This window comes from Castor canadensis, chromosome 18, assembly GCF_047511655.1.
Source record: "Castor canadensis chromosome 18, mCasCan1.hap1v2, whole genome shotgun sequence".
NCBI classification, from domain to species: Eukaryota; Metazoa; Chordata; class Mammalia; order Rodentia; family Castoridae; genus Castor; species Castor canadensis.
The window spans coordinates 41,276,005-41,299,416 of NC_133403.1; the positions used below are offsets into that span (position 1 = coordinate 41,276,005).

Genomic DNA, 23,412 nt, shown 5'->3' on the forward strand with positions numbered 1-23,412 from the left:
TAAAGAGCAGGCTCAGCAAAAAGTGAGCAAGACCCATGTCAACAAACAAGCTGGCCATGGTAGCAGACGAATGTAATCCCAGTTACTCGAGAGGCTGAGGTTGGAGGACAGAGGTACGAGGCAGGCTCTGGACAAAAACGTGAAACCCTACCTGGAAAAAACAACTAAAAGAAGAAATGACTGAGGTGTGGCTTAAGTGGTGGAGCACCTGTCTATCAAGCAAGAGGACCTGAATTCAAACCCTAATAGAGACAGAGAGAGAGAATATGAATGAATGAATGAGATTGATTCTCATACCCTCCTGTGAGAGAATAAACTGATACAACCATTCAGAGAGCAAGTGAGCAGTATTTAATAACAATGACATGCTCAGGTGTGCGTGTCAGTGCAGCTTGCCCCAGGCATGTGCTCAGAGATACTCTTGTGACACACTGTATTTCCCAATAACGGTCACAAGCAGTATTTCCAGTCCTACCAGCTCTATAGAACCCTGCTGTGCCCCTTCAAAGGATTGTATGTATTTCCCCTCCTCTTAAACCTGAGCAGGATTCTGACACTGCTTACAAAACAGAATGTAGCACAATGAGCTCTGTGATTATGAATTCGATCAGGAAAGGCAGCAGGACTGCTGGGGCACTGTACTCAGCCATTATGCTGCAAAGAAGCCCAGACCAGCCACACAAGAGAGGAACTGCTGCCCTACGTGTCAGCCACCAGTCATGACTGAGCATGCCTTCAAATAATCCCAGCTGAGGTCAATACACGTCACAGAGCAGAGATAAGCATGAGCAGAATACAGTAGGTTTTGTAGCTATGGTAACCAGAAATACCCCAGAGTAATGGCACACATTAACGCAAAAAGCCATGTACAGGAGGATTCACAGTAGTGCTGTTCATAACAGCAGAAACTGACTGTCAACAGGAAACAAGAGGTCCCCACATAAGACTACAACGCAGAGATCAAACAATGGACAAGAATCACTCCAAGTCTCCACTTGGATACTCTTACAAGTGAAAAAGTCGCACAACAGTAAATTCCACATGACGACATTTGTAAAAGTTTTCAGATATGCCAAAGAAAATGACATTTGCATAATTCAGGCAGAGGTGATGATGGATCAGAAAAGATATACAAAGACCGTCAACTGTATCTCAATTCTTAAGATGCATAGTGGGTCCATATGTACTTTTTTATTATTCTTTAGACCTACCTTTTTTTTGGCAATACCGGGTGGGGTTTGAACTCAGGGCCTCATGCTTGCTAGGCAGGCGTTCTACCACTTGAACCACTCTGCCAACCCTTTTTTCTGTTGAATATTTTCAAGATAGGGTCTGAGAACTATTTCCCCCAGCAGGACTTGAACCGAAATCCTCCTAATCTCTACCTCCCGAGTAACTAGGATTACAGGCATGAGCCACCAGGTGCCTGGCCTCATTAGACCCTTTTATATACTTGAAATATTTCAAATATAAATGTTTAAATAAAAATGAGTAAAAGCTAAATGTAGCAACATAGATTTCAAAAACAATGTTCAGAGGGGAAAAAAACAGAAAGATACATGCAGTGCAATACAGTTCACATATAGGTTACACACATTGCTCACAAATACATGCCTCTGTGGCAAAAGCAAAAAGCAATGCATGGAGAAAACCACTAACACACAGAGCAAAGTGGGTACTTCTAGGGTAGGAGAGAAAGGAAGAAAAGAAGGTGTTTCAACTGTATTTACAACTGGCTAGTTGGCGGGTATTCATTTTGTTATTCTTTACACTTTTCCGAATGCTTGAAACGTTTGATATAAATGCAAAGTCAATGTTCTCATCAGCTGTATTAGTGTAATTCCAGCTAAAACCAAATAGGTACCATTCTAGCTATCCTTTGCTGCCCCACAGCTACTGGAACCTAACTGTGGTGGTTTTGGAATGATTAGAAACAATGACATTCCAGGAGCAGATCTTAGTGTCTGAACGCCTTTTCCAGCAGGAGGAAGCAGGGCTCCATGGGAGAGTCACCAGGTCTAGGGACAGGACTGAAAAGTGCAAACCCTTCTGTGGCAGCTGCTGTGCAACAAGGTGTGGGGCTGCTTGCAGAGTAACGCAACGAGCAAAATGAGAGCACGAACCGGGCACCAGTGGCTCACACCTGTAATCCCAGCTACTTTGGAGGCAGAGATCAGGAGGATCACAGTTCCAAGCCAGCTTGGGCAATAGTTCAAGAGACCCTATCTCGAAAAAGACCTATCAACAAAAAAAGGGCTGGTGGAGTGGCTCAAGTAGTAGAATGCCTGCCTAGCAAGTGTGAGGCCCTAAGTTCAAACCCCAGTACCGCCAAAAAAAAAAAAAAAGCATGGTGGCCAGCTTCACGTGTCTTCCACTGGCAAAACTTGGGACAATGTAAGCATCAAAATCACAACCACAGTAGCCTGCAATCCTAGCTACTTGGGAGGATCACAATTTAGGGCCAGCTTGGCATAAAGTTTTGTTTTGTTTTGCAGTACTGGGTTTTGAACTCAGGACCTACACCTTGAGCCACTCCTTGTTAGGTATTTCCAAGATACCGTCTCACAGACTTAATTCCCCAGGGCTGGCTTTGAACTGCGATCCTCCTGATCTCTGCCTCCTGAGTAGCTAGGATTATGGGCATGAGCCACCGGCGCCTGGCTGGCATAAATTTCTTTACAACCCATCTCAACCAAAGGCTGGGTGCAGGGGCTCACACTTATCATTCCAGCTACCAATAGGTGGATTATAATCGAGGCTGCCCCAGCATACAGAAAGACTATCTCAAAAATAATGGATACAAAAAGGCTGGAACGGTGGCTCAGGGTATAGGCCCTGGGCTCAAACCCCAGTACCACAAAAAAATAGTAATAATTAAATCCAAGTGAAGTTTTAATCAGAACTGGAGGCGTGGCTCAAGTAGCAGAGCACCTGTCTAGCAAAAAAAAAAAAAGGAAATAAATGATAGGAAAATAGGACAAATAAAATCTTAAACAGAAATACTGGAAAATAAAGTTGAAGAAGGCTCTTTGACAAAGTAGAACAAAAAAGGAAAGAAGTGAAAATACGAAAAAAATGATTTTAATATTAGACAATCAGGATGAGACCCAACATCTGTCTAATAGGAATTCCAAAAAGAGAGAACAGCAAAGAAAAAATAGACCAAAAAAATAAAATTTCCAGTGTTACAGTCCTTCAGGTGCTCTGCAAAATAATGAAAAAAGCACCAAGGACATCACTGTGGAATTTGAGAACACAGAGCTATTTGGGTAAGATCCTAAATATCTCCAGTGAGAATGGGAAAATAGGTTATAGAAAACAGGTAATCACATAGCACCGTCCTTCACAGCAGCAGCACTGGAAAGTAGATGTCACCAGCAATGACTAAAACCAATTAGAGCAACAAAATAAAGTAACTGGATTGTTACAAGTAATCTGAGTACCTATACTACCAACTGTGATTTTCATTTGCGATCTGAGTAAATGTATTATGCTCATTACATGTATTATGCTCATGAAAATGAACTTTAAAAATCCAAAGGAACAAGAAGCGCATCCAAAGCTACCAAGAAGAAAATGTCAAGACCAAGTACTCTCAGACTATTTATATAACATGATAGATAACGTGAAAAAAAATTAAGAAAAACTTAGGGACAGGGACATGTTGCAGTGGTAGAGGTGCAAGGTCCTAAATTCAATCCCTAAGACTGGCAAAAAAAAAAAAAAAAAAAGAAAAATTTAGGCTGTAATCCCACTCAGGAGATAGAGGCAAGAGATCACTTGTTTAAAGCAAGTCAGAAGCCAGGTACTGGTGGCTCACTCCTGTAATCCTAGCTACTGAGGAGGCAGAGATCAGAAGGATCAGGGTTCAAAGCCAGCCCAGGCAAACAGTTCAAGACTCTACCTCGAACTCTACCTTGAAAATACCCTTCACAAAAAAGGGCTGGTGTAGTGGCTCAAGGTGAAGGCCTTGAGCTCAAATTCCAGCCCTGGGCAATATGGTGAGACCCTGTCACAAAAAAAAAAAAAGAAAAGAAAAACTTAGGAAATGTACAACCTCAAACCTAATGAAGTATCAATGTTATATGAATCCAAATCTCAAGAATTTCATCAACCCTGCCCTAAATCTGGCTCATAGCATTTTACCCTGCCAGACACAGATGGCACTCAAAAGCTGACCTACTAGAGACAAAAAGCGTGAGAGAACACTATCCTTCTAAGCTCTGACTTACGGCAAGACAAGACCCACACGGCCTGCTCAGGAGCATGTGAGTCTGCAGCTACAACTACACCTGAGATCAAAATGAAACTTATGGAGTAGCCTGAATTCTACAACAGACAAACAATTATTTTTAGCTAACCAGTCATTAAATTCCCATTATCTGTTACTTACATCTTGAAACATCTTGTTTTCCTGTTTTAGTCTAGCTTCTTTATCATCTGACAATTTGTAAGCATTCTCAAATGCTTCTTCTAAATCCTGCAGTCGAGATTTTAGTCGAATGATGGTATTGTCTTTTTCCTTATTGCTTGTTCTCATTTCCTCTATTCGTTCCTGCAAAATTTTGGAAGCACTACTGGCTGCACTGAAGCGTTCTCTCAAATCATTCTACAAAATAAAAACAAAGATAAATTATTTTAAATGAAAAGATACATGCCTCAATAATAGCTAATAAATTATGGGCATTAAAATATAAAATAAAACATATAAATGGAAATAAACAAATTCAGTATTTTATTGCATTTTGGAAAAAGAGTCCAGAAGGATTACTGTAACTAGAACAGTCCAATGGCATTACCGTAAGTAGTCACAGAAAACTACTGTCTGGGGCACAATGACGCTAGGATTCCATGGACAGCAGTGCTCATCAACTACCTTAATGAGGAAAAAAAATAATCCAGCTATCAGGGAAATTACTCAGCAAGTCTAGCTGGAATTTGCTGCCTTACTTAATATTTGGAGGGGAGAACATGTCTTACACTATTTTCTCATTATGAGAACACAAAAAATTTAAAATACATCTGATATGTAAATATTCACTCAAGAATATTTCTAAAATAACCAGTTGGTACCAGGGACTAGTGCACTATGAATGTAAGGTTAAAGTCAGGCACATCTGTAGTCCCAGATACTTGGGAGGCAGAGGTAGAAGGATCACTTAAGCCCATGAGTCTGAGACATCTCAAAAAAAAAAAAAAAAAAAAAAAATCTAAGATTGAGCAGGGCATGGTGGCTCCAGCCTGTAAACCCAGTACTAGGGAGGCTAAGCTAGAAGGATCACTGAGTTTGAGGCCAACCCAGGCTACACAGAGAGACCCAGCCTTAAAAACACCCAGACATTATCTTAAGACAGTGTTCTCAACTATGTGAAATTTGTATTTCTAAATAAATAAATTTATAATACTAAAAAGTATCAAGGAAAGGCTGGGTGCCAGTGACTCACACTTGTAATCCTAGCTATCTGGAGGCTAAGATCAGGAGGATTTCGGTACAAGGCCAGCCTGGGTAAATAAAACTAGGGCCAGATGGAGACTCCATCTCCAAAATAACCAGAGCAAAATGGGCTGGAGGTATGGCTCACAACAGAACACCTGCTTTGCATGTGTGAAGACTTTAGTTCAAATCCCAGTCCCACCAAAAAAGCATCAAACTATATATAAATATATAAAACAAAACAGGCATTTCTGCCAAAATTTTGTTGATAAGGTTATGTGTAAAAGAATAAAACTAGGGCCAGACACGGGAGCTCATGCTTGTAATCCCAGATACTCAGAAGAAGAGACTGGGAAGATCACAGTTCCAGCCTGGGCAAAAAATCATTGAGAATCTGTAACAATCATTAAATTGGGTGTGGTGGCACACACCTGTGGTCCCAACTACTCGAGGCCATAGGCAGGGGGATCTAGGTCTGAAGCCACCCCAGGGCAAAAACTGAAGACCCTACCTGAAAAAAATAATTGAAGCAAAAAAGGGCAGGAGGCATGGCTCAAGTGGTAGAATGCCACAGAGCAATTCTGAGGCTTTGCATTCAAACCCCAGTACCTCCCCCAAAAAAGTGTACCATGCCTAGTTACATACCCAGGAAAACTAAAAACACATACACACAAAAAATCTTGTACACAGGGCTGGGAGTATAGAGTACAGAGCATTGGTGGCAGAGCATGTGTTTAGTGTCCTAAGAGTCCTGGGTCAATCTTCAATTCCGAGTACCACAAAATACATATCAATCTTGCACAATTCATAGTAAAACAATTCACAGGGGCTAAAAGGTGAAAACTACCATCTATCACTTGATGAATGGATTTTAAAAAATATGACATAGCTGCACAGTGAAATTTATTAATCAACCATAAAAAGGAATGAAGCAGAGGGAGGAGAAAGATGAAGTGTAATAGAAGGGATAAGTATGATCAAAGTACCCTATGTGCAATTCATGGAAATGTCATGGTGAAACCCTTACTACGTGCAATTTAATATGCCAATTTAAAAACTTAAATTTAAAAAAAGGAATGAAATACTGTTACATGTCACAACATGTATGAACCTTAAAAACATTCTTTTTAATTTTTTTTTTTTTTCAGTATTGGTGTTTGAACTCAGGGCCTTGCACTTGCTAGGCAGGCACTCTTATCACTTGAGCCTAGCTCTAACCTTAAAAAAATTCTAAGTGAAAGAAGCTAGACACAAAAGGCCACAGAGTGTATGATTTCTTTATATCAATATCTAGAACAGGCTAATCCAAAGAGGCAGAAAGGAGAGTAATACTTGCAGAGAAGAGTGTCTGGGAGGTGACAACTAGTGGATGTAGAACTCTTTTTTGGAGTTCTGGTGATGAAATCTAGGGCCTTGAACCTACTAGGCTCTACCACTAAGCTACACCCCAGCCCTTGTTTTTTTTGAAACAGGGTCTTGCTATGTAGCCCACACTGGCCTTAAACTAGTGATCCTCCCACCTCCCTGAGTGCTGGGAGTACAAGTAGGCACCACCAGGCCAAACTTAGAGCTCATTTTTGACAGAGGAAAATATTCTACAATTGACTATGGTGATAGTTGCACAACTCTGATTATATTAAAAAACACTAAATTGTACACTTTGAAAAGGTGAGTTTTATGGTATACAAATTACACATCAATTTAAAAAATAAAAAAGTTTTAAAGGATTAAAGCTTATTTGTCATATGAAGCCAGCACAATGAATATAAACTTTCTTAAACAGACATCCTTAAGAAGACAAGAAACACACAGCCAGCATAATCATGAATCTATTCCTGTCTCTCAAGTACAGTTAATAAGAAGGCTTTTTAACATCAAACCACTAGAACCACCACCAGAAAAAGAGTACTTACCACTTCTATTTCCAGTAAGTTATTCTTATTTTCAAGTGTCCTCACAAGATTGTTAGCTTCATTCAATGCACTATCTAATTGGCCACATCTGAAAACCATAAGTTCAGCTTCGATTAGAAGATTAAATCTTTTCCTTTATAAGTATTACATAAGCCTAACTGACTCACCAATATGCATAATTCTCCAATGTCAGCTAAGACCCAGGAGCCACTTCAGTACAATATATCCCAAAGAATTGATGATGACAGTCTAGTATCTGGAGAACAGATCAGACTAAAATAACAATATGAAAAGATTCCTAAAAACTATTAAGTGGGCTGAATGCTGGATAGTTCAGTGGTAGGGCGTGTGTTTTAGTGCGTGTGGCCCTGGGTTTAATCCCATCACATAAGAAAAGGGGCGGGGAGAAGGAAGTAAAAATGTATGAGAAGGTATTTACACACTGTGTTCACAGCCACAATACGCACAACAGCCAAAAAGAACCAGCAACTAGCCAGGCGCCAGTGGCTTATGCCTGTACTCCTAGCTGAATCAGGAGGATCATGGTTTGAAGCCAGCCCCCGGGAAATAGTTCTGGAGACTCTATCTCAAAAAAACTCCATTTCAACAAAATACTTAAAAAAAAAAAAAAAAAGCCATCACAAAAAAAGGGTTGATGGAGTGGTCAAGGTGTAAGCCCTGAGATCAAACCCCAAGACCACAAAAAAAAAAAAAAATTACCAATTAAAGTGTCTTTTAACAGGTAACAGGTAAACAAATGTGGTAATACACACACAATGAATTATTGAACTTAAAAAGGCAGAAAATTCTGATGCATGCTATCTATAACAGGAATAAACCTTGAAAGCATTATGCTGAGTGAAATGTGAGTCACAGGTTGGAGGTGTGACTCAAGTGGTAGAGCACCTGCCTCACAAGCAAAGCCCTGAGTTCAAACTCTGCCCTGCAGAATAAATGTTAACGGCCCCATCTGCAGTACCAGTAGAATTTTTCAATTAGGAAAAAGCTGGTGTGTGCACTGGTAACACCTCCCTGCCCCCAGGGAAATTATTTCTCCAGTTCTAAAGGACTGCGACTTCTCGCATTTTTCCACTATCTTCCCTAACATTTAGCTTTACACTAGAAGCTAGATCAAATTCCTCTGGGGAAGTAAAAAAAGTAATGTATTTGCTTGCATCTTGTTGCTATATTTATTCCATCCCACCAGACTGCAGGCCATTAACTGTTACAATGCAACAACTGACTTAAAACCCTGGCTTCTGGCCTGCTCCAACGGCTCCAGAACCTTCTGGACATACGAAATGTTCTACATTTTAATTAGCTGTAGTTTCTGGGTGCCTTCATTAACACCTTGGCAGTAACCTTGAAAAGCCCACTATGGGCTTCACATTTCTGTTTACCACCAGGAAGTACCTCTAATCATCTCTGTTTTGTTCAAATTAAAAATATAATAAATTAAAAAATAAAAATTAAAACAACCAACAATGTTCCCCTAACCTGCTGCCTTCTCTCTTCTCTTTATATTTAAAAGGCTAATCATGGGGCTGTGAGTGTGACTTAGTGGTAGAGTGGTTGCCTCGTATGCAAGAGGCCCGGGATTCAATTCCCAGCACCAAATAAAGAAAAATCCAGCATTTCTATTATGCTTGGTATGGTAGTACATACCTATAATCTCAGCACTCAGCAGGCTGAGGTGTTACGGAAAGTTTGACAGTAGCTTGGGCTACCTTTCAGGAATTGAAAGTTCAAGGAAACTCTGTCTCAAAAAACAAAAAAACAAATAACAACAAAAACAATAGGGCCTGAGGCATAGCTCAAGTGGTAGAGCACCTGCCTAGCAAATACAAGGCCCTGAGTCCAAATTTCAGTACCATCTAATAATGATGATGATTATGATAATAACAATTAAACCTAAAATTCTATTAAAAATGCAAGATAACATGTATGGGCCACCAAAAAGAAAAGAATAAAAGACAGCCTGTATGGTGGTACACGCATGTAATCCCAGCAACTGGGAGGGTGAAACAAAAGGATCATGAATTGGAGGCCTGCCTGGCTACCACACAGTGAGATCCTGTCTCAAATAAATAAATTAAATCAATCAATCAATCAATCAATCAATAAATCCTAAACCTGACTTTTTTTTCCCTGCCTCTTTTCAAGTTACTTCTTCCTATCATTGTACCCCCACCACCAAAAGCAAAATGGAAGCTACAAAAACTCAGGGATAAGACGGCCATGTCAAATACAACAGCGGCCAGCATTTACTTAGTATAAAAAGTACCTTCTTAAACTCTGAAAGTTGAACTGTGACTGAGCAGTTAACGGAGCATTTCTTTCTCGGCCTCAGAGAGGAGCTCTTGGTCTAGATCACACTTAATTCAAATATGCTATAGTACTCAGCTACTGATGCTAGAAGACAAAGCTCAAGTGCTGTAACGGACTCTCACTAAAGCAAGTCGCGAGTTTCTACGGCTCTCCTGAATGGGTAACTGGCTCTGCAGGCTCAAGAGCACAGTAATAGTTTACAGTCATTGAAGTCTAGCCAAGCACTGCCACTGAGCCACTCCCCCAAGCCAAAAGTTACAGAATTTTTATCAGGGACCTCATAGTTCTATTTTCCCATAAATGACACTATTGTACATGCACAAAGTGTGCTTGTTTCAGAATTTTCTCCACCTGAAACACAAAGATTCAAGTCAGCTATTACAGTGCTATGTAAGGTTACTTCAAATCTTTAAAAATTGTTTAGACAAACATGTCTATTAGAATTTCAAATACAAAATGCAATGTTTTCAAAGTGTTTTATTACCATAATATACTATCTTTATGGGGAGGTAATGCATCTGAGTTAGAGAAACACTAACTTCACAGTGTTAGTTTTACCTGTCTACAAGAACCTGATTGCTCTTCTTCCATTCTTCAACTGCAGAAATTTCTTTTGCCTCCAGTTTCTGCTTCAAACTATTTATTTCTGATTCATAATAAGCTCGAAGATCAGCGATGTGTCGAGCATGCTTTTCCTTCAGGTTCTGCCTGATCCTGTTGGTGAGAGGAAAAACACCCCATCCCATAAGAAAAACCAAAAGCACAGTCATTCTCACAAGCCTGTTTCCTTTGCACACCCCCAGAAAGTAAATGCATGCTCCGTGTGCTCCATCATTTTCTAGACATAAAAATGTCCTAATTTGGTATCATTTACTGAGTGAATTTTTCAGCACTTACTTAAAACCTCAATAAAGTTAAAAAGAATAATTACTTAGCTTTCAGATGCTTTTTTTTTTTTTTTTTTTTTTGGTGGTACTGAGGTTTGAATTCAAGGCTTCACATTTGCAAAGCAGGAGCTCTACTTCCTGAGCCCCACCTGCAGTCCATCTTGCTCTGGTTATTCTGGAGATGGGGTCTCTTGAACTATTTGCTCGAGCTGGCCTTGAACCTCGATCCTCCCAATTTCAGCCTCCCAAGTAACTAGGATTACAGGAGTAACCCACTGGAACTTGGCTACTCTATCTTAAAGATGCTATATATTGCTTAAAGATTTTACAATGCTGGGGTTCAATAAAAATGCTTATCATTCAATCAGACATCACAGAAAAATCTATTAACATTACAAGCCATTCACTGAAATACATACTTAGACAACATCACAGGATCTTCCAGGGAAGTCAATGTAATGCATTCTGGGACACTGTTGGCTGTACCTGGAAGCTGGGACTGACTGACTGAGGTTGAAGCTACCATGACAGTGTTTTCTTCATCTACGGTGTTGACGGAGATGTCATTGCTAGTAACAGTATACACTGACGGAAATGTAGAACTCCTACTTTCACTTTGGAACACGTGACTTTTCCAAGAGTCCATCGGTGAAGCTTTCATATTTGAAGGATATTTTGGAAAACCGGATAACTGAAAAGCGTTATTACTTGCTTGTGAAAATGAGTCGATGTCAGAGTGACTAGACATACTTGGTTCTAGAACAGAGTCTGGTGAAAAGGATACTCTCTCATCAAGAACATTCAAAAAGCCATGTGGTTGAATCCCTGAAATCTGTTGGTTTGGCTTCATGTGCAATGTCGGATCTAAAGTCAGTACCTAGAAATAAGACAGACAGCTGTTAAGGTTTTGCCCTTAGTACTCAGGTTGGTTTGCTTGCTTTCAAGTAAGCAGGCTTTAGCTCTCCTAGGGAAAATGAAGCTGTGATAAAAGTTAGAGCCATGAGCACCTTTCATTTCACGCAGCAGAATGTTGACAACTTTACCTCTGATGGATGATTTGGATTGGAAGCAGAAGTGAGATGCCTCTCAGGTAACTGCTTGTTTTCCCTTTGTTTTTTATAAATATCCTTCAGGGATGGTAGCTTCATCTCATTACTAGTTTTAGACTTAAAGATATGAAACAAAATCATTTAAATAGTATTATTAAGACCAGTACCAGTACCATAAAAACTTTTTGAAAGATCTTAAATAAACTGAAAATCTGGATTGTCAGATTAATGCAAGCTTGGAAATCATTTCCTATGATGCATTCATATCTCTTAATGATAAACAGTAAGGGGATAATGTGAACCTAAATTATTTAGCAGCCTATGGATACCTCCAAAGAATAAAATATTCGGTAGTCTCTGATACGGTTTGGATCTTGAATATCCCTCCCCTGGCATGGTCCCCAACTAACAGCACTCCTGGGAGATAACTGAAGCTTTAAGAGGCAGAGCTTAGTGGAGGAAGTGAGGCCACTGGGGCATGTCCATGATGAAGGCATTGGGTCCTTGGGTCCCTTCCCCTCTCTTTTTGTTTTGCTTTTCAGCCTCCATGAGGTGAGTAGTTTTCTCTGTACAGCTTCTGCCATGATGTACTGCCTTGCCACAGGACTGGCCCAAAAGTAACTTGGCCAACCACCCATGGACTGACGCCTCTGAATCCATGATCCAAAATACCTCTTCCTCCTCTTTCTTACATATTTTTTCACAGTCATGGAACGCTAACACAGTATCCCCAGTCACAGTAAGAACTGAGTTTTTTTGTTATTGGTTTTTTATTGGTGGTACTGGAGTCTGAACTCAGTGCCTACACCTTGAGCCACTCCACCAGCCCTTTTTGTGTGTGTGTGTAATGAGCTCTTTCGAGATAGGGTCTCATGAACTATTTGCCCAGGCTGGCTTCAAACCTCAATCCTCCTGATCTCTGCCTCCTGAACAGCTGGGTTTAAAGGGTGAGCACTGGCACCCACCTTCTTTATGATTTTTTTTGCAGTGGAGATGGAACCCAGGGCTTCACACATGGTTGGCAAATGCTCTACCACTGAGCTCCACCCCAACCCGTATTTTTCTCATGTCCATGAAATTTGGAATGGTGGGCTCTGTAAGTCTCTGTGACTCTATGACATAAAATATACCTGGATGTCCCACTGTCCCATCTGTCCATACACTGTCCCTCACTTTTACAACTCCTTTGGTTACTTTAATTGTGTCTCTCCTTTTCCCAGTCTACTCTCTCACTATCTGATCAAAATGTAGAAGTGAAAGATGCAGAATATCACTGTACATGCGCTCAATGGTTCCATTTCTTTGCTCTGAACAAAATATTTACATGTCTTATTCAAAGAAAGTACATCAAATTATGTTGCTCAGAATTATGAGCAAATGGGTCGGACAGAGGTGCAACAGGATGGGAAAAAGGGAAGAAACTGACAAGTAGCTGAAGACCTGCTGTACATAGAACAGCAGCCACAAAAGCATTTCATCCAAGTTCACAAAACTTTAGGGGGCATTTTAATTCCACTTTTAAGTAACTATTCTAAGATTACAAAGGAAATAAACTGAATTACATAGGAACAAATGACAGAGAATTTGAAAGCAGATGTGTATGGCTCTAAAGCCCATGTTTTCTACTGTCAGAAGTTTAACTGTAAAATTTATTGTGGCATACTTAACTACAATCATAAAACACAAATAGTCTTAAATCACCTGGCTTGGTGGCCTCTCTGCAGGGGAGGACTGCACAAAAGTGTTCTCCAAAGCTTCAGGCAAAGAGTGATACATGTCCTTCTCCTCCAGTTTCCAGTAAGTCAGTCCTAATGTGTATAAGCATGTACAATAAAAGGGAGTAAGAAAAGAAAACAAAAATGCCTTCTACAATAACTTATTTCTACTTAAAAAAAAATTAAAAATTGGGAGGTACTAGTTTTCGGCTATCTAGTTATAACAACTTAAATTTTTATAGGAAAAGAGTTGCATAAGTGTCTTACCATGTAATGATACTAACTTAATGATCCAAATATTTAAAACTGAAATATTATTAAAAGCCAAAAAGTATTAGTACAGCTCAAAATATATTTTAAACTAGACATGAACTTCACCACTAATACAGCCTTACATAAAATCAATGTAAAGGATTTAAATATCTGCTAAGCATCTCTGTGCCCATCTGGGAGGCAGAGTGAGCCATGAACAAGTAAGTCATGCACAATGCAGGTAGCACGGCAGGTAACAAAGCCGTGAGCACTCTGAGGGTGCAATCTGAAAACAGAATGAAGGGCTGGAGGGAGGCAGGAACTATTTTTATAGGGTTGTCAGTTGGCTCACTGAGAGGGTTACAATTAAAAAGTTTCCCAACATGAGGAAGCAGCCAGTGCCAACAGCCCTCGAATGAGAACATACTGGTGAGCAGACAGCATCCTTGCTAAAGACAAAGTAATACAAGAGGTGACAAGGCTAGATCCTACTGGCCTTGAGGCCTCATTATTGTGGGGACATGTGAACCATGGCCAAGGGAGGAGTCATGATCTAACTTATCTTTTAAAGGGATCACTCTGGCTACTGTGCTGAGAACAGACTTAAGGGCGGAAAAAAGCTTGCAGCAACCAGGTGACAGATGAGAGGCTTCATTAGGGTGTAGTAGTGGAGGTGGTAAGAACTGGTTTAATTCTGGAAATTTTTGTAAGCAAAGCTAATTCAAACTGATGAATTGCATGTGGGATGTGGCAAAAGAGCAGGGGAAAAGGAGTTAGTATATAAAGTCAGTAAAACTAGAATAGCTCACCACGGAGTGTAAAGAATGGCTTACAGAGGGTTTGAATTTGTTAATTCATTTTGGAGCAACAGAAAGAGGTTAAAGCTGTTAGAACAAAAGTACATCTTCCTGCTGTTCTTACAGAACTTGTGGCACAAATTAAGGGAAGAAAGTTATAGATAGCAGAGTAACATGACATACAGCACATTTACAGAAGCCATACTAACACACTGCATACAACTCTTATTGTATCCTGAGAAATACAGGCAAGTTGCTAAAACACACATGTACACACTTCAAAAATATGAAGTTCTATACCTGTTCCTGAATCAGACATCCAAGAATTTGAACTTCCATCTGGTTTACTGAGGTAAAAAGCACGAGGATGTGAAGTAGTAGCAAAATCAGACTGCAATTCAAAAAAGAAAATGATTGGTAGACAACTAAAATTCATTAAGCCCACAACGCCAACCCAAAGAATGCCAGCCAGGTGTCAAAGCCAGATACAGAGATCTGCAGATGGCACATTGAAGAAGAAAGCCTGGTTTTCTCAGGGTTACAAGCACACAAATTGATAGTATTACCAGTGAAGGGCTTTCATTCCCTGCACAATTTATAAGTTTATTTCAGTTCTTGGTGGAGTGGGTAGGAGAAAACTGGGAGTTAAGTGTCATCTAATGAGTTCAAAACTAAAATGGATTTATAATTTGCCATTTACTTACAAAAGAAATTTGAGGTGTCTGGAATTAAAGTCATTTAGTATAAAAAATTAATCTTTAAAGGCAAACTTTTTTTTTTCATTTTTCTTTTATTATTCATATGTGCATACAAGGCTTGGTTCATTTCTCCCCCCTGCACCCACCCCCTCCCTTACCACCCACACTGCCCCGTCCCTCTCCCCCCCCCTCAATACCCAGCAGAAACTATTTTGCCCTTATTTCTAATTTTGTTGTAGAGAGAGTATAAGCAATAATAGGAAGGAACAAGGGTTTTTGCTGGTTGAGATAAGGATAGCTATACAGGGCATTGACTCACATTGATTTCCTGTGTGTGTGTGTTACCTTCTAGGTTAATTCTTTTTGATCTAACCTTTTCTCTAGTACCTGTTCCCCTTTTCCTATTGGCCTCAGTTGCTTTAAGGTATCTGCTTTAGTTTCTCTGCGCTAAGGGCAACAAATGCTAGCTAGTTTTTTAGGTGTCTTACCTATCCTCACCCCTCCCTTGTGTGCTCTCGCTTAAGGCAAACATTTTTTGATTGGGGGGGGGCATGCTGAGAATTGAACCCAGGGACTCGTGTATGCTAGGCAAGTATTCTACTACTGAGCTACATTCCTAACCAAAAAAATCTTAACAACTTGTTTTTATCTTTACAACTTGAATAGATCAAATTATCTTGAAGACTACAAATCAATATAAAACTTAAATAGATTACTTCTCTATTTTTTGTTTTGTTTGGTTGGTTTTTTGAGATGGGGGTCTAGCTATGAAGCTGAGGGTGGCATTGAACTTTTGATCCTCCTGCCTCCACCTGGTGTGCACCACGACACCTAGTAAAGACTACTTCTGGAAAACCTGTTTGGAGGGTGTAGCAGGAGGGCACAGCTACTTGTACACCCTTGACTGAACAATAATCCTCCTCTATCAGGGAAGGTTGTCATCTTTGACTGAATGCACAGCTTTGGGAGGGACACACCTGAAGAAATAAGGGAGGAAAGGGACACCTGCTTTAGCCAGCCAGATCAGCTGAATTCAGTTCTAGCCATCAGTAGGGTGACAGATGTCGCAGCCAGATATCCCTCACATCCTAAAACTTTTCTTTGTGTGTGTGTGTGTGTGTGTGTGTGTGTGTGTGTGGTACTGGGATTTGAACTCAGGGCCTTGTACTTGCTAGGCAGGCGCTCTACCACTTGAGACACATTAACAGTCCCTAAATTATTTCTTATACACTAATAATCTCTGGCATTGTCACAGGGGCTGGGAGTGTAGCTCAGTGGTAGAGTGAATGCCTAGCATGCACAAGGCCCTCAGTTCAATGCAGTGAGGGAGGGAAATTGGAGAGGAGAGAGAAAGAGAGAGAGAAGATATCTATGTTTCCAAACAGTTTTATACGACAGATATTTCTATCAAACTTTTTCTTATCAATTTCGCCATCGTCAAACTTTTTGTTCCTGTTAAAAGTCTGCAAGTAGCACTGCTGACAATCACTCATGCAGTCATTACAGAAGAATAACCGGGATGGCAGTACTTTACCTACCAGGTTTAACCACTTAGCCTCTTTTGATCCAGGGAGAAATTCCTAAGCCATCTTTTATCTCAAAACTCCTCTACTTGTGTTGAATTTGTGTCAGTACTTTAAAGACCATGGAAAGGTGACTAGAGATGACTGAGTCAAATGCTCCCAAGTAAAATGTTTAGTCCCACCACAATGCTGAGGTACAAATTGTAGCACACTGGGTGAACACACGCGGTAGGCTGGAGGCTCCCTGCACACAGCTACTGGCTGCATGCTTGTGGACAAATAAGACATCCATAAAGAAAACAGGCTCCACTTCAGATGCAAATAACAGCATGGTCCAACAAAAAGCCCCACAAAATGTAAACCTTCATTTACATGAAGCAATGGCTCAGACACGTAATCCTAGATACTCAAGAAGGCAGAAATCAGGAGGATTGCAGTTCAAGCCAGACCCAGGCAAACAGTTCCTATAAAAATCAGGTTAGGTTGGGTCTTTTCTGTCAAAGGATTTGATCAGTAACCACCGCTGTAAAAAATGTTAGTCTCACTAACTTGATTTCCATATGCTGGCTTCATGGACTCTGCCTAACCTGATAAGAGTTTCTATTAAGAACAAAGGGTTGTTATCCTCAGCTGGGCAAAATTCTGCTAGATGCCCTGGTTCTGGAGCTGATAACCTAAAACAGTTATTGCTTCCCTGAACTTTTAAACTTCTTTGTCTTCAAAGCCCTCTCTGATCTGTCCCCATTCTAAATAGCCAACTGCATAGATTGTGAACCTGAAATCTGCCCAATCCAGGGGAGGGGCAGCACTGCCTTAGAGATAAAACCCTATTGGACTTCCCACCCAGCATGCTTGCTTCCCAGACTCTTTGTAGGGTGCACACCCTTCTGCAGAAGTAAATTTTGCCTTCCTATTGACTTCTGAGTTGTGTCATCTTTCTCATGACACAGTATCTTAAAGATATTTCTAACAGTTCCGGAGACCCTATCTCCAAAAAACTCAACATAAAATATGCCTGACAAAGTGCCTCAAGTGGTAGAATGCCTGCATAGAAAGCATGAGACTCTGAGTTCAAATCCCCAAAACCACCCAAGCAGTTCCAACATCCGGGATTGGCACCCAGGATAAGTACATTGCTAAATCCCAAGTGATTCCAAAGTTTGGAAACCACTGGACCACAAATACAGACTGAGTTACAACCACACAAGACAGCAAGGTCCACTATCTATTGAGAACACAACCACAAACCCAAAGTGAAAAAGTCTTGGGGCTGGGGATGCAGCTTGGTGGTAGAGCACTTGCTTAGCATGCACAAGGTCCTGGTTCAATCCCTAGCACCAAAATAAAAGCTTTTAAAAAGATGGAAGCCAGATATAGTAGCGCACCCTATAATCCCAGCACTTGGAAGGCAGAAGAAGGTTCAAGAGTTTCAGGCCAGGACTGGAGGAGTGCCTCAAGCAGTAGAGCGCCTGTTTTGCAAATGTGAAGCCCTGAGTTCAAACCCAAGTACCTCAAAAAAAAAAAAAAAAAAAAAAAACCACCAGCCTGGACTACATAGTGAGATCCTGCCTCAGAGAGGAAAAAAAAAAGATGAAATTTTATTCTTAACCTTCATAAAAACAAATTACTACGTAAGAGAACATTCTTCCTTTATGCCAACCAATTCATCAATTCCAATGATAAATGCAATTTTTACCCCAGTCTCCAAATGTTTTCATACTATCATATTCTTGATGGCATCCAAGTTCAAAAGAACAGAACCATTCACAGAACACTAAAGGGGCTTTCCAGAATAGGACTACCTAGAACTGTCCCTAGAACACTAAGGAGCAGAAGTACAGACAGCAGTAACCTGCTTTTCTAGGCTACAAAAGCTTAGCAGCTCATGAAGCTTCATTTACCTTTATCTCCTTCAATATAAAACTGAAAAAGTTCAAAGATGGTAATATTATGAAGTCTAAATATTACAAGCTGAAAAAAATTTTATTGAAAGAAAAGAGAAATAAGTAGTGCTTAACAAACGCTAAGGGACTTCTTATGATTTACACCCTTTTCCTATGATGATCGAGACAACCAATTTCTAAAAGTATCCGATTTGTAGAGACCTGATTTTGCAACTTCAATGTTATTCTATGACAATTTAGGCCACTGAAGGCTATATGTGTGTAAGGCTTTAACGAAAAGAGCTGCCATGTCAGCAAATGGGCTACTACAGATTAAATGTTTTATCTCTTAGTTGAGCACCAGTGGCTCACATCTATAATCCTAGCTACTTGGGAGGATCAGGATGCTCACAGTTCAAAACCTGCCATGACAAATAGTTCTCAAGACCCTATCTCAAAACCACTCAACACAAAAAAAGGACTGGTAGAATGGTTCATGTGGTAGAGTGCCTGCCTAGCAAGCATGAGCCCCCACCTCCAAAGAAAATAAGAAAAATTTAATCTTTAGAATTTGGATTATAAATTTAGAAGCGTACAAATTTCAACATTTTCTATAAAGGTATCTTAACACACACACAGTACCACTTTTAGAGCCTAACAGTTAAATGAATTACTTGAAAGTATTTTTGCTTGTTTTCTGCAGTGCTGGGAAATGAACTCAGGGTCTTATTCCCAGATGGCACTCTACCACTTGAGCCACACCTCCAGTCCATTTTGCTCTGGTAATTTTGAAGACAGGGTCTCTCAAACTATTTGCCTAGACTGGCCTCAGTCCTCCCAATCTCAGCCTCTCAGATAGTAGGATTACAATCGTGAGCCACCAGCACCTAACCCAAAAAGTTTTCAAAAGCAATTAAATGGATTACTTTCTGGCTAAATATAAGAATCTGCAGTACAAAGAGAAATAGGACTTTAAAAATTTATTCATTTTTATATTTTATGCCTGATGAACTCTGATTTCTAGCTTACTAAAGAAGAAGTGTTTGGTTTTTTTTTGTTTGTTTTGTTTTTTTGTGGTACTAGGGTTTGAACTCAGGGCCTATACCTTGAGCTACTTGGCCAGCCCTTTCTTGTGATGGGTTTTTTTTTCGAGATAGGATCTCAAAGCCAGGCTGGCTTCGAACCATGATCCTCCTGATCTCTGCTTCCTGAGTAGCTAGGATTATGGGCCTGCGTCACCGGCATCCGGCAAGAAGATCATAATGTCCAATCTTGACACGAGACATGAAAATAAAGATTTGTGCCCAAAGCCCTGAGTTCAAACCCTACTATAAAGAAGGAAGGAAAGAGGGAAGAAGGATGGATTTGTAAATGAATGAAACAATACAAAAGGAAGGAGCAGCTCAAGTGGTAAAGCGCTGGCCTAGGAAGTATCAAGTCCTGGGTTTCATAAACCCAACATAACAGTCAGAGCCAAGTGTGCGTACCTCATCACCTACTTTCTCTCCTGCAGGGTTCTGGCTCTGCTCGCTCCCTTGCTTCAGTCTTGAACATCCATCTTCTCCATGGACTCTCCTGGGCTGGTTCTGCTTCAGCTTTTGTGCCCATGACGTTACAGACTTACTACTTAAGAGAAAACCAAAATTACTCGTCCTTCACATTATCAGAGTAAACACAGTAGATACCGTTTCAGTGGAAAATGCTTTGCTTTTCTCCTACTGGAAAGATGATGGAGTTCAACTGACTCAGCTCAATTTTCAATTTGTTTATTACCAAGTCAAAGTAAACAAAATGACACAGAAATTAATAATATAAAGTCTGCAGAGACAGGAAAAAACAAAAACCACGGCACTGGTCCCTTCACGTACTGATCTCCACTGTGAATGCATTCTTTGGCATGAATTAATAATTATACTTTAGGGTAGATAGTGTGTTGCTATAGCTAAATGTCTTATTTCAGTGACACATTTCAGAGATATAAAGCTGAAAATTTAGAGTAAACTACAAAATTTTACAAGATTTGCTCTATAAACATTCAGCCAGTTTCTTTTTAAAGTCCAAAGTCAATCTTCATCTATAAAAAAACAAAACTGCTTACGCTTATATATAATTTCTGGTTTCAAATCACATGACAAAATTCCTCTATGAATAGAGTCCTACATGCTAATATCTAGCAAGCTCCCAGTACCTAGAAAATCTAAACGGTACTTTTCCACAGTGCCTCCCACCTTCAGAGCTTAACATTTCAAATGAGAAGGAGGTCAGATGTCACTCGGACACAGCACGCTTTATTTCCGTTTTCCACATACAACAAATAAAAGACTGATTTTAATGATAAAACTGATACGTGTTCTGCTACGTCTCATTCTACTGAAGCACAAGTAAAGGAATTTACTAGATTATAAATAATAAGCCAACTCCCTTCAAATAATGGAAAAAATCTACTTACTTCTTTGTTTTTCCACTGTATACTTCAGAAATCTTATTTTCACCAAGAAAATTACATTCAAATTCACCAGGCAAAGTGGAAATGTCTTCCTTTAAAGTTGCACAAAACTCTTCAGGGGTCTGCGCGTAAAAACCCCTATTTCCTGCCCCATCTGCTGGGGGGTTTGTCTGCACCACAGCTGCCAGGTGATGCCCCTGAGAAACACCCGTGCGCTCCATGAGTCCTGCGCGGTCTTGCGATTTGTAGGTTTTTAATTCCGAGACGCAGAAGGTGCCGTAACCACTGCTCACTGAGCTACTATCCACATTGCAGTCTGCTTGTGATGTGGGCATTTCCTGCTGCATTTCAAGTTCCTTAGGCTCAGGATAACTAATGACAGATTCATTTCTCTCACTATTTTCAGAAAAAAAGCCCATTTGGCTTTCCGAGGATAACTGTTTGCTTGAGGAACCTGTATCACAGGAAGCCCAGGAAGCATTACTGATCTGCAGTTTGACTAAATTTTTGATCTCTTCCTGTATACGCTGGGAACAAAAAGTTAGATTTGGGTAAGAAAGTATATTAAACATCACATTTTTATAAACGTTATATAGTATGTTTCAAACTATGACGATCTATCTTTAGTTTATAAACAATTGATAAATTGTTTTCCTACAAATCTTAGAGTTAAAAAAAAAAAAAAACAATAAAAATGACAACTTACTTGAATTTGATTGTGGAACTGTTCCTGCTGGACAACTATCTGTTGCTGGCATTGTTTCTCCACCAAATTAAACAACTGTAACCACCTGGCCTATTAAATTATAAGACAGCTTAGTTAACAATAATCAACTTAATATTTCATAGAAAAATTATTCCAGTAAGAAATGAATACTTTTTTTTTTTTTAAGGTGGGACTGGGGTTTGAACTCAGTGCTTCCCACTTGCAGAGCAGGCACTCTACCACTTGAGCCACACCTCCAGTCCATTTTGCTATGGTTATTTTTTTCTGGGGGGAGGTAAATGGGAATTTATTAAAAGTTAGGAAGGGGGCTAGTAGAATGTCTCAAGTGGTAGAGCGTGTGCCTAACAAGTGTGAGGCCCTGAGTTCAAACCCCAGTGCCAACAAGAAAAGAAAAAAAAAGTTAGGAAAGGAAAATACAAAAGGGAGAATGGTGAGACCCAGGGGAATCTGGAGGCCGAGAGATGCTCTGGTTATTTTGGAGATGGAGCTTTGGAAACTATTTGCCCAGACTAGCCTCAAACCAGGATCCTCCCAATATCAGCCTTCCAAGTAGCTAGGATTACAGGTGCGAGCCACGAGGACATCCAGTGGAATATTTTTTTAAAAGTCTTAATGTTAAATTTCTAAGCCAAATTAAGTAGTTCAAATATATATTTAATGCCAAACTACAAGAGACAGAAGGTCAGGTACCCTTTGCTTAATGTAACCTGAGTCTGGGTAAATCTGAGTATCTCAGTCTTATTTCTCAAATGGCATCTTACTTTGATATTATGTATTTCTGATTAGTCAAGATTGGAGGAGGATGGACATGGTAGTGCACGCCTGTAATCCCAGCACTCAGGATCTGAAGGCCAGCCTACTATGCACAGTAAGACTCTTGTCTCAAAAAAGAATGTAAATGCACTTTACATTTGTCTTAAGTTCCTTGTTCTTTCTTCGTAACGGTCAATGATTTTCTTAAATAATAGCATATACCCAGAAGAAGAATCCCACATTCTAAATTAAGAAATGGTTTAGTATTATGAGAACTTAACCCCTAATATGTGATTCAATTAAAATACCCTTGTAATATCAGATATTTAAGTAAGATGAAAATGAAAGGAATGAAAAAATGACTGTAAGCCTATGGAGCTGGCCTATAACTCAGTACAGCCTCGGTTAGGTTATGATCTGCCCTGACTACCAAGAGCAGTGAGTACTTGCTAACTAGACACACAATGGGAGCAGGGCACTGCTGGCTCATGCCTGCAATCCTACTACTTGGGAGGCTTATGGTTCAAGTCCAGTCCAGGCAAATAGTTCCTAAGACCCCACCTCCAAAATAACCACAGCAAAATGGACTGGAGGTGTGGCGCAAGCAGTAGTGCCTGCTTTGCAAATTCAAACTCCTGAGTTCAAATCCCACCACAAAGAGAAACACATTAGGATGGGGGCAGGACAGAAACAAGGTATTTTCCAGAAGACTAAATTCAACCTCAAGGCTGGCACACACTCAGTGGTAGACTATATGCAGTCTCTTGGTTGAGATCCCATCTCACCCAATAAAAAGCTAGGCATGGGGGCACAAGCCTGTCAGCCTAAATAGAAGGATTCTGGGATCTGGGGATGTGGCCCAAGTGGCAGAGTGTCTGCCTAGCTAGCTCAAGGCCTTGAGTTAAATCCCCATTACCTCCAAGCAAGCCCAGTCATAAACACAAGACCCTATCTCAAAAATGACCAGAAGTATGGGCTGGGGACTCAAGCAGAAGGTGAGCACCTGC

General features: G+C 40.2%; 1 protein-coding gene across 16 annotated transcripts in view; it reads right to left on the reverse strand.

The window, feature by feature from the left end:
* Mphosph9 (M-phase phosphoprotein 9) overlaps positions 1-23,412 on the reverse strand; it is a 49,185-nt gene that overhangs the window by 19,643 nt on the left and 6,130 nt on the right. For 6 of the 16 annotated variants that reach the window (XR_012443570.1, XM_020159433.2, XM_074061347.1 and 3 more), the window contains 10 exons: positions 21,632-21,721; positions 20,929-21,452; positions 19,967-20,105; positions 14,676-14,766; positions 13,313-13,419; positions 11,606-11,728; positions 10,982-11,439; positions 10,234-10,389; positions 7,348-7,435; positions 4,394-4,609 (listed from right to left, as the gene is read on the reverse strand). Coding sequence is in view for 15 of the 16 variants with exons in the window: in XM_020159433.2 (XP_020015022.2) it covers positions 4,394-4,609; positions 7,348-7,435; positions 10,234-10,389; positions 10,982-11,439; positions 11,606-11,728; positions 13,313-13,419; positions 14,676-14,766; positions 19,967-20,105; positions 20,929-21,452; positions 21,632-21,721 (1,992 nt within the window). In the remaining variant the exon portion in view is untranslated. The remainder of the gene's footprint in view (positions 1-4,393; positions 4,610-7,347; positions 7,436-10,233; positions 10,390-10,981; positions 11,440-11,605; positions 11,729-13,312; positions 13,420-14,675; positions 14,767-19,966; positions 20,106-20,928; positions 21,453-21,631; positions 21,722-23,412) is intronic. The other 10 variants (XM_074061342.1, XM_074061348.1, XM_020159430.2 and 7 more) reach the window with 6 other exon arrangements.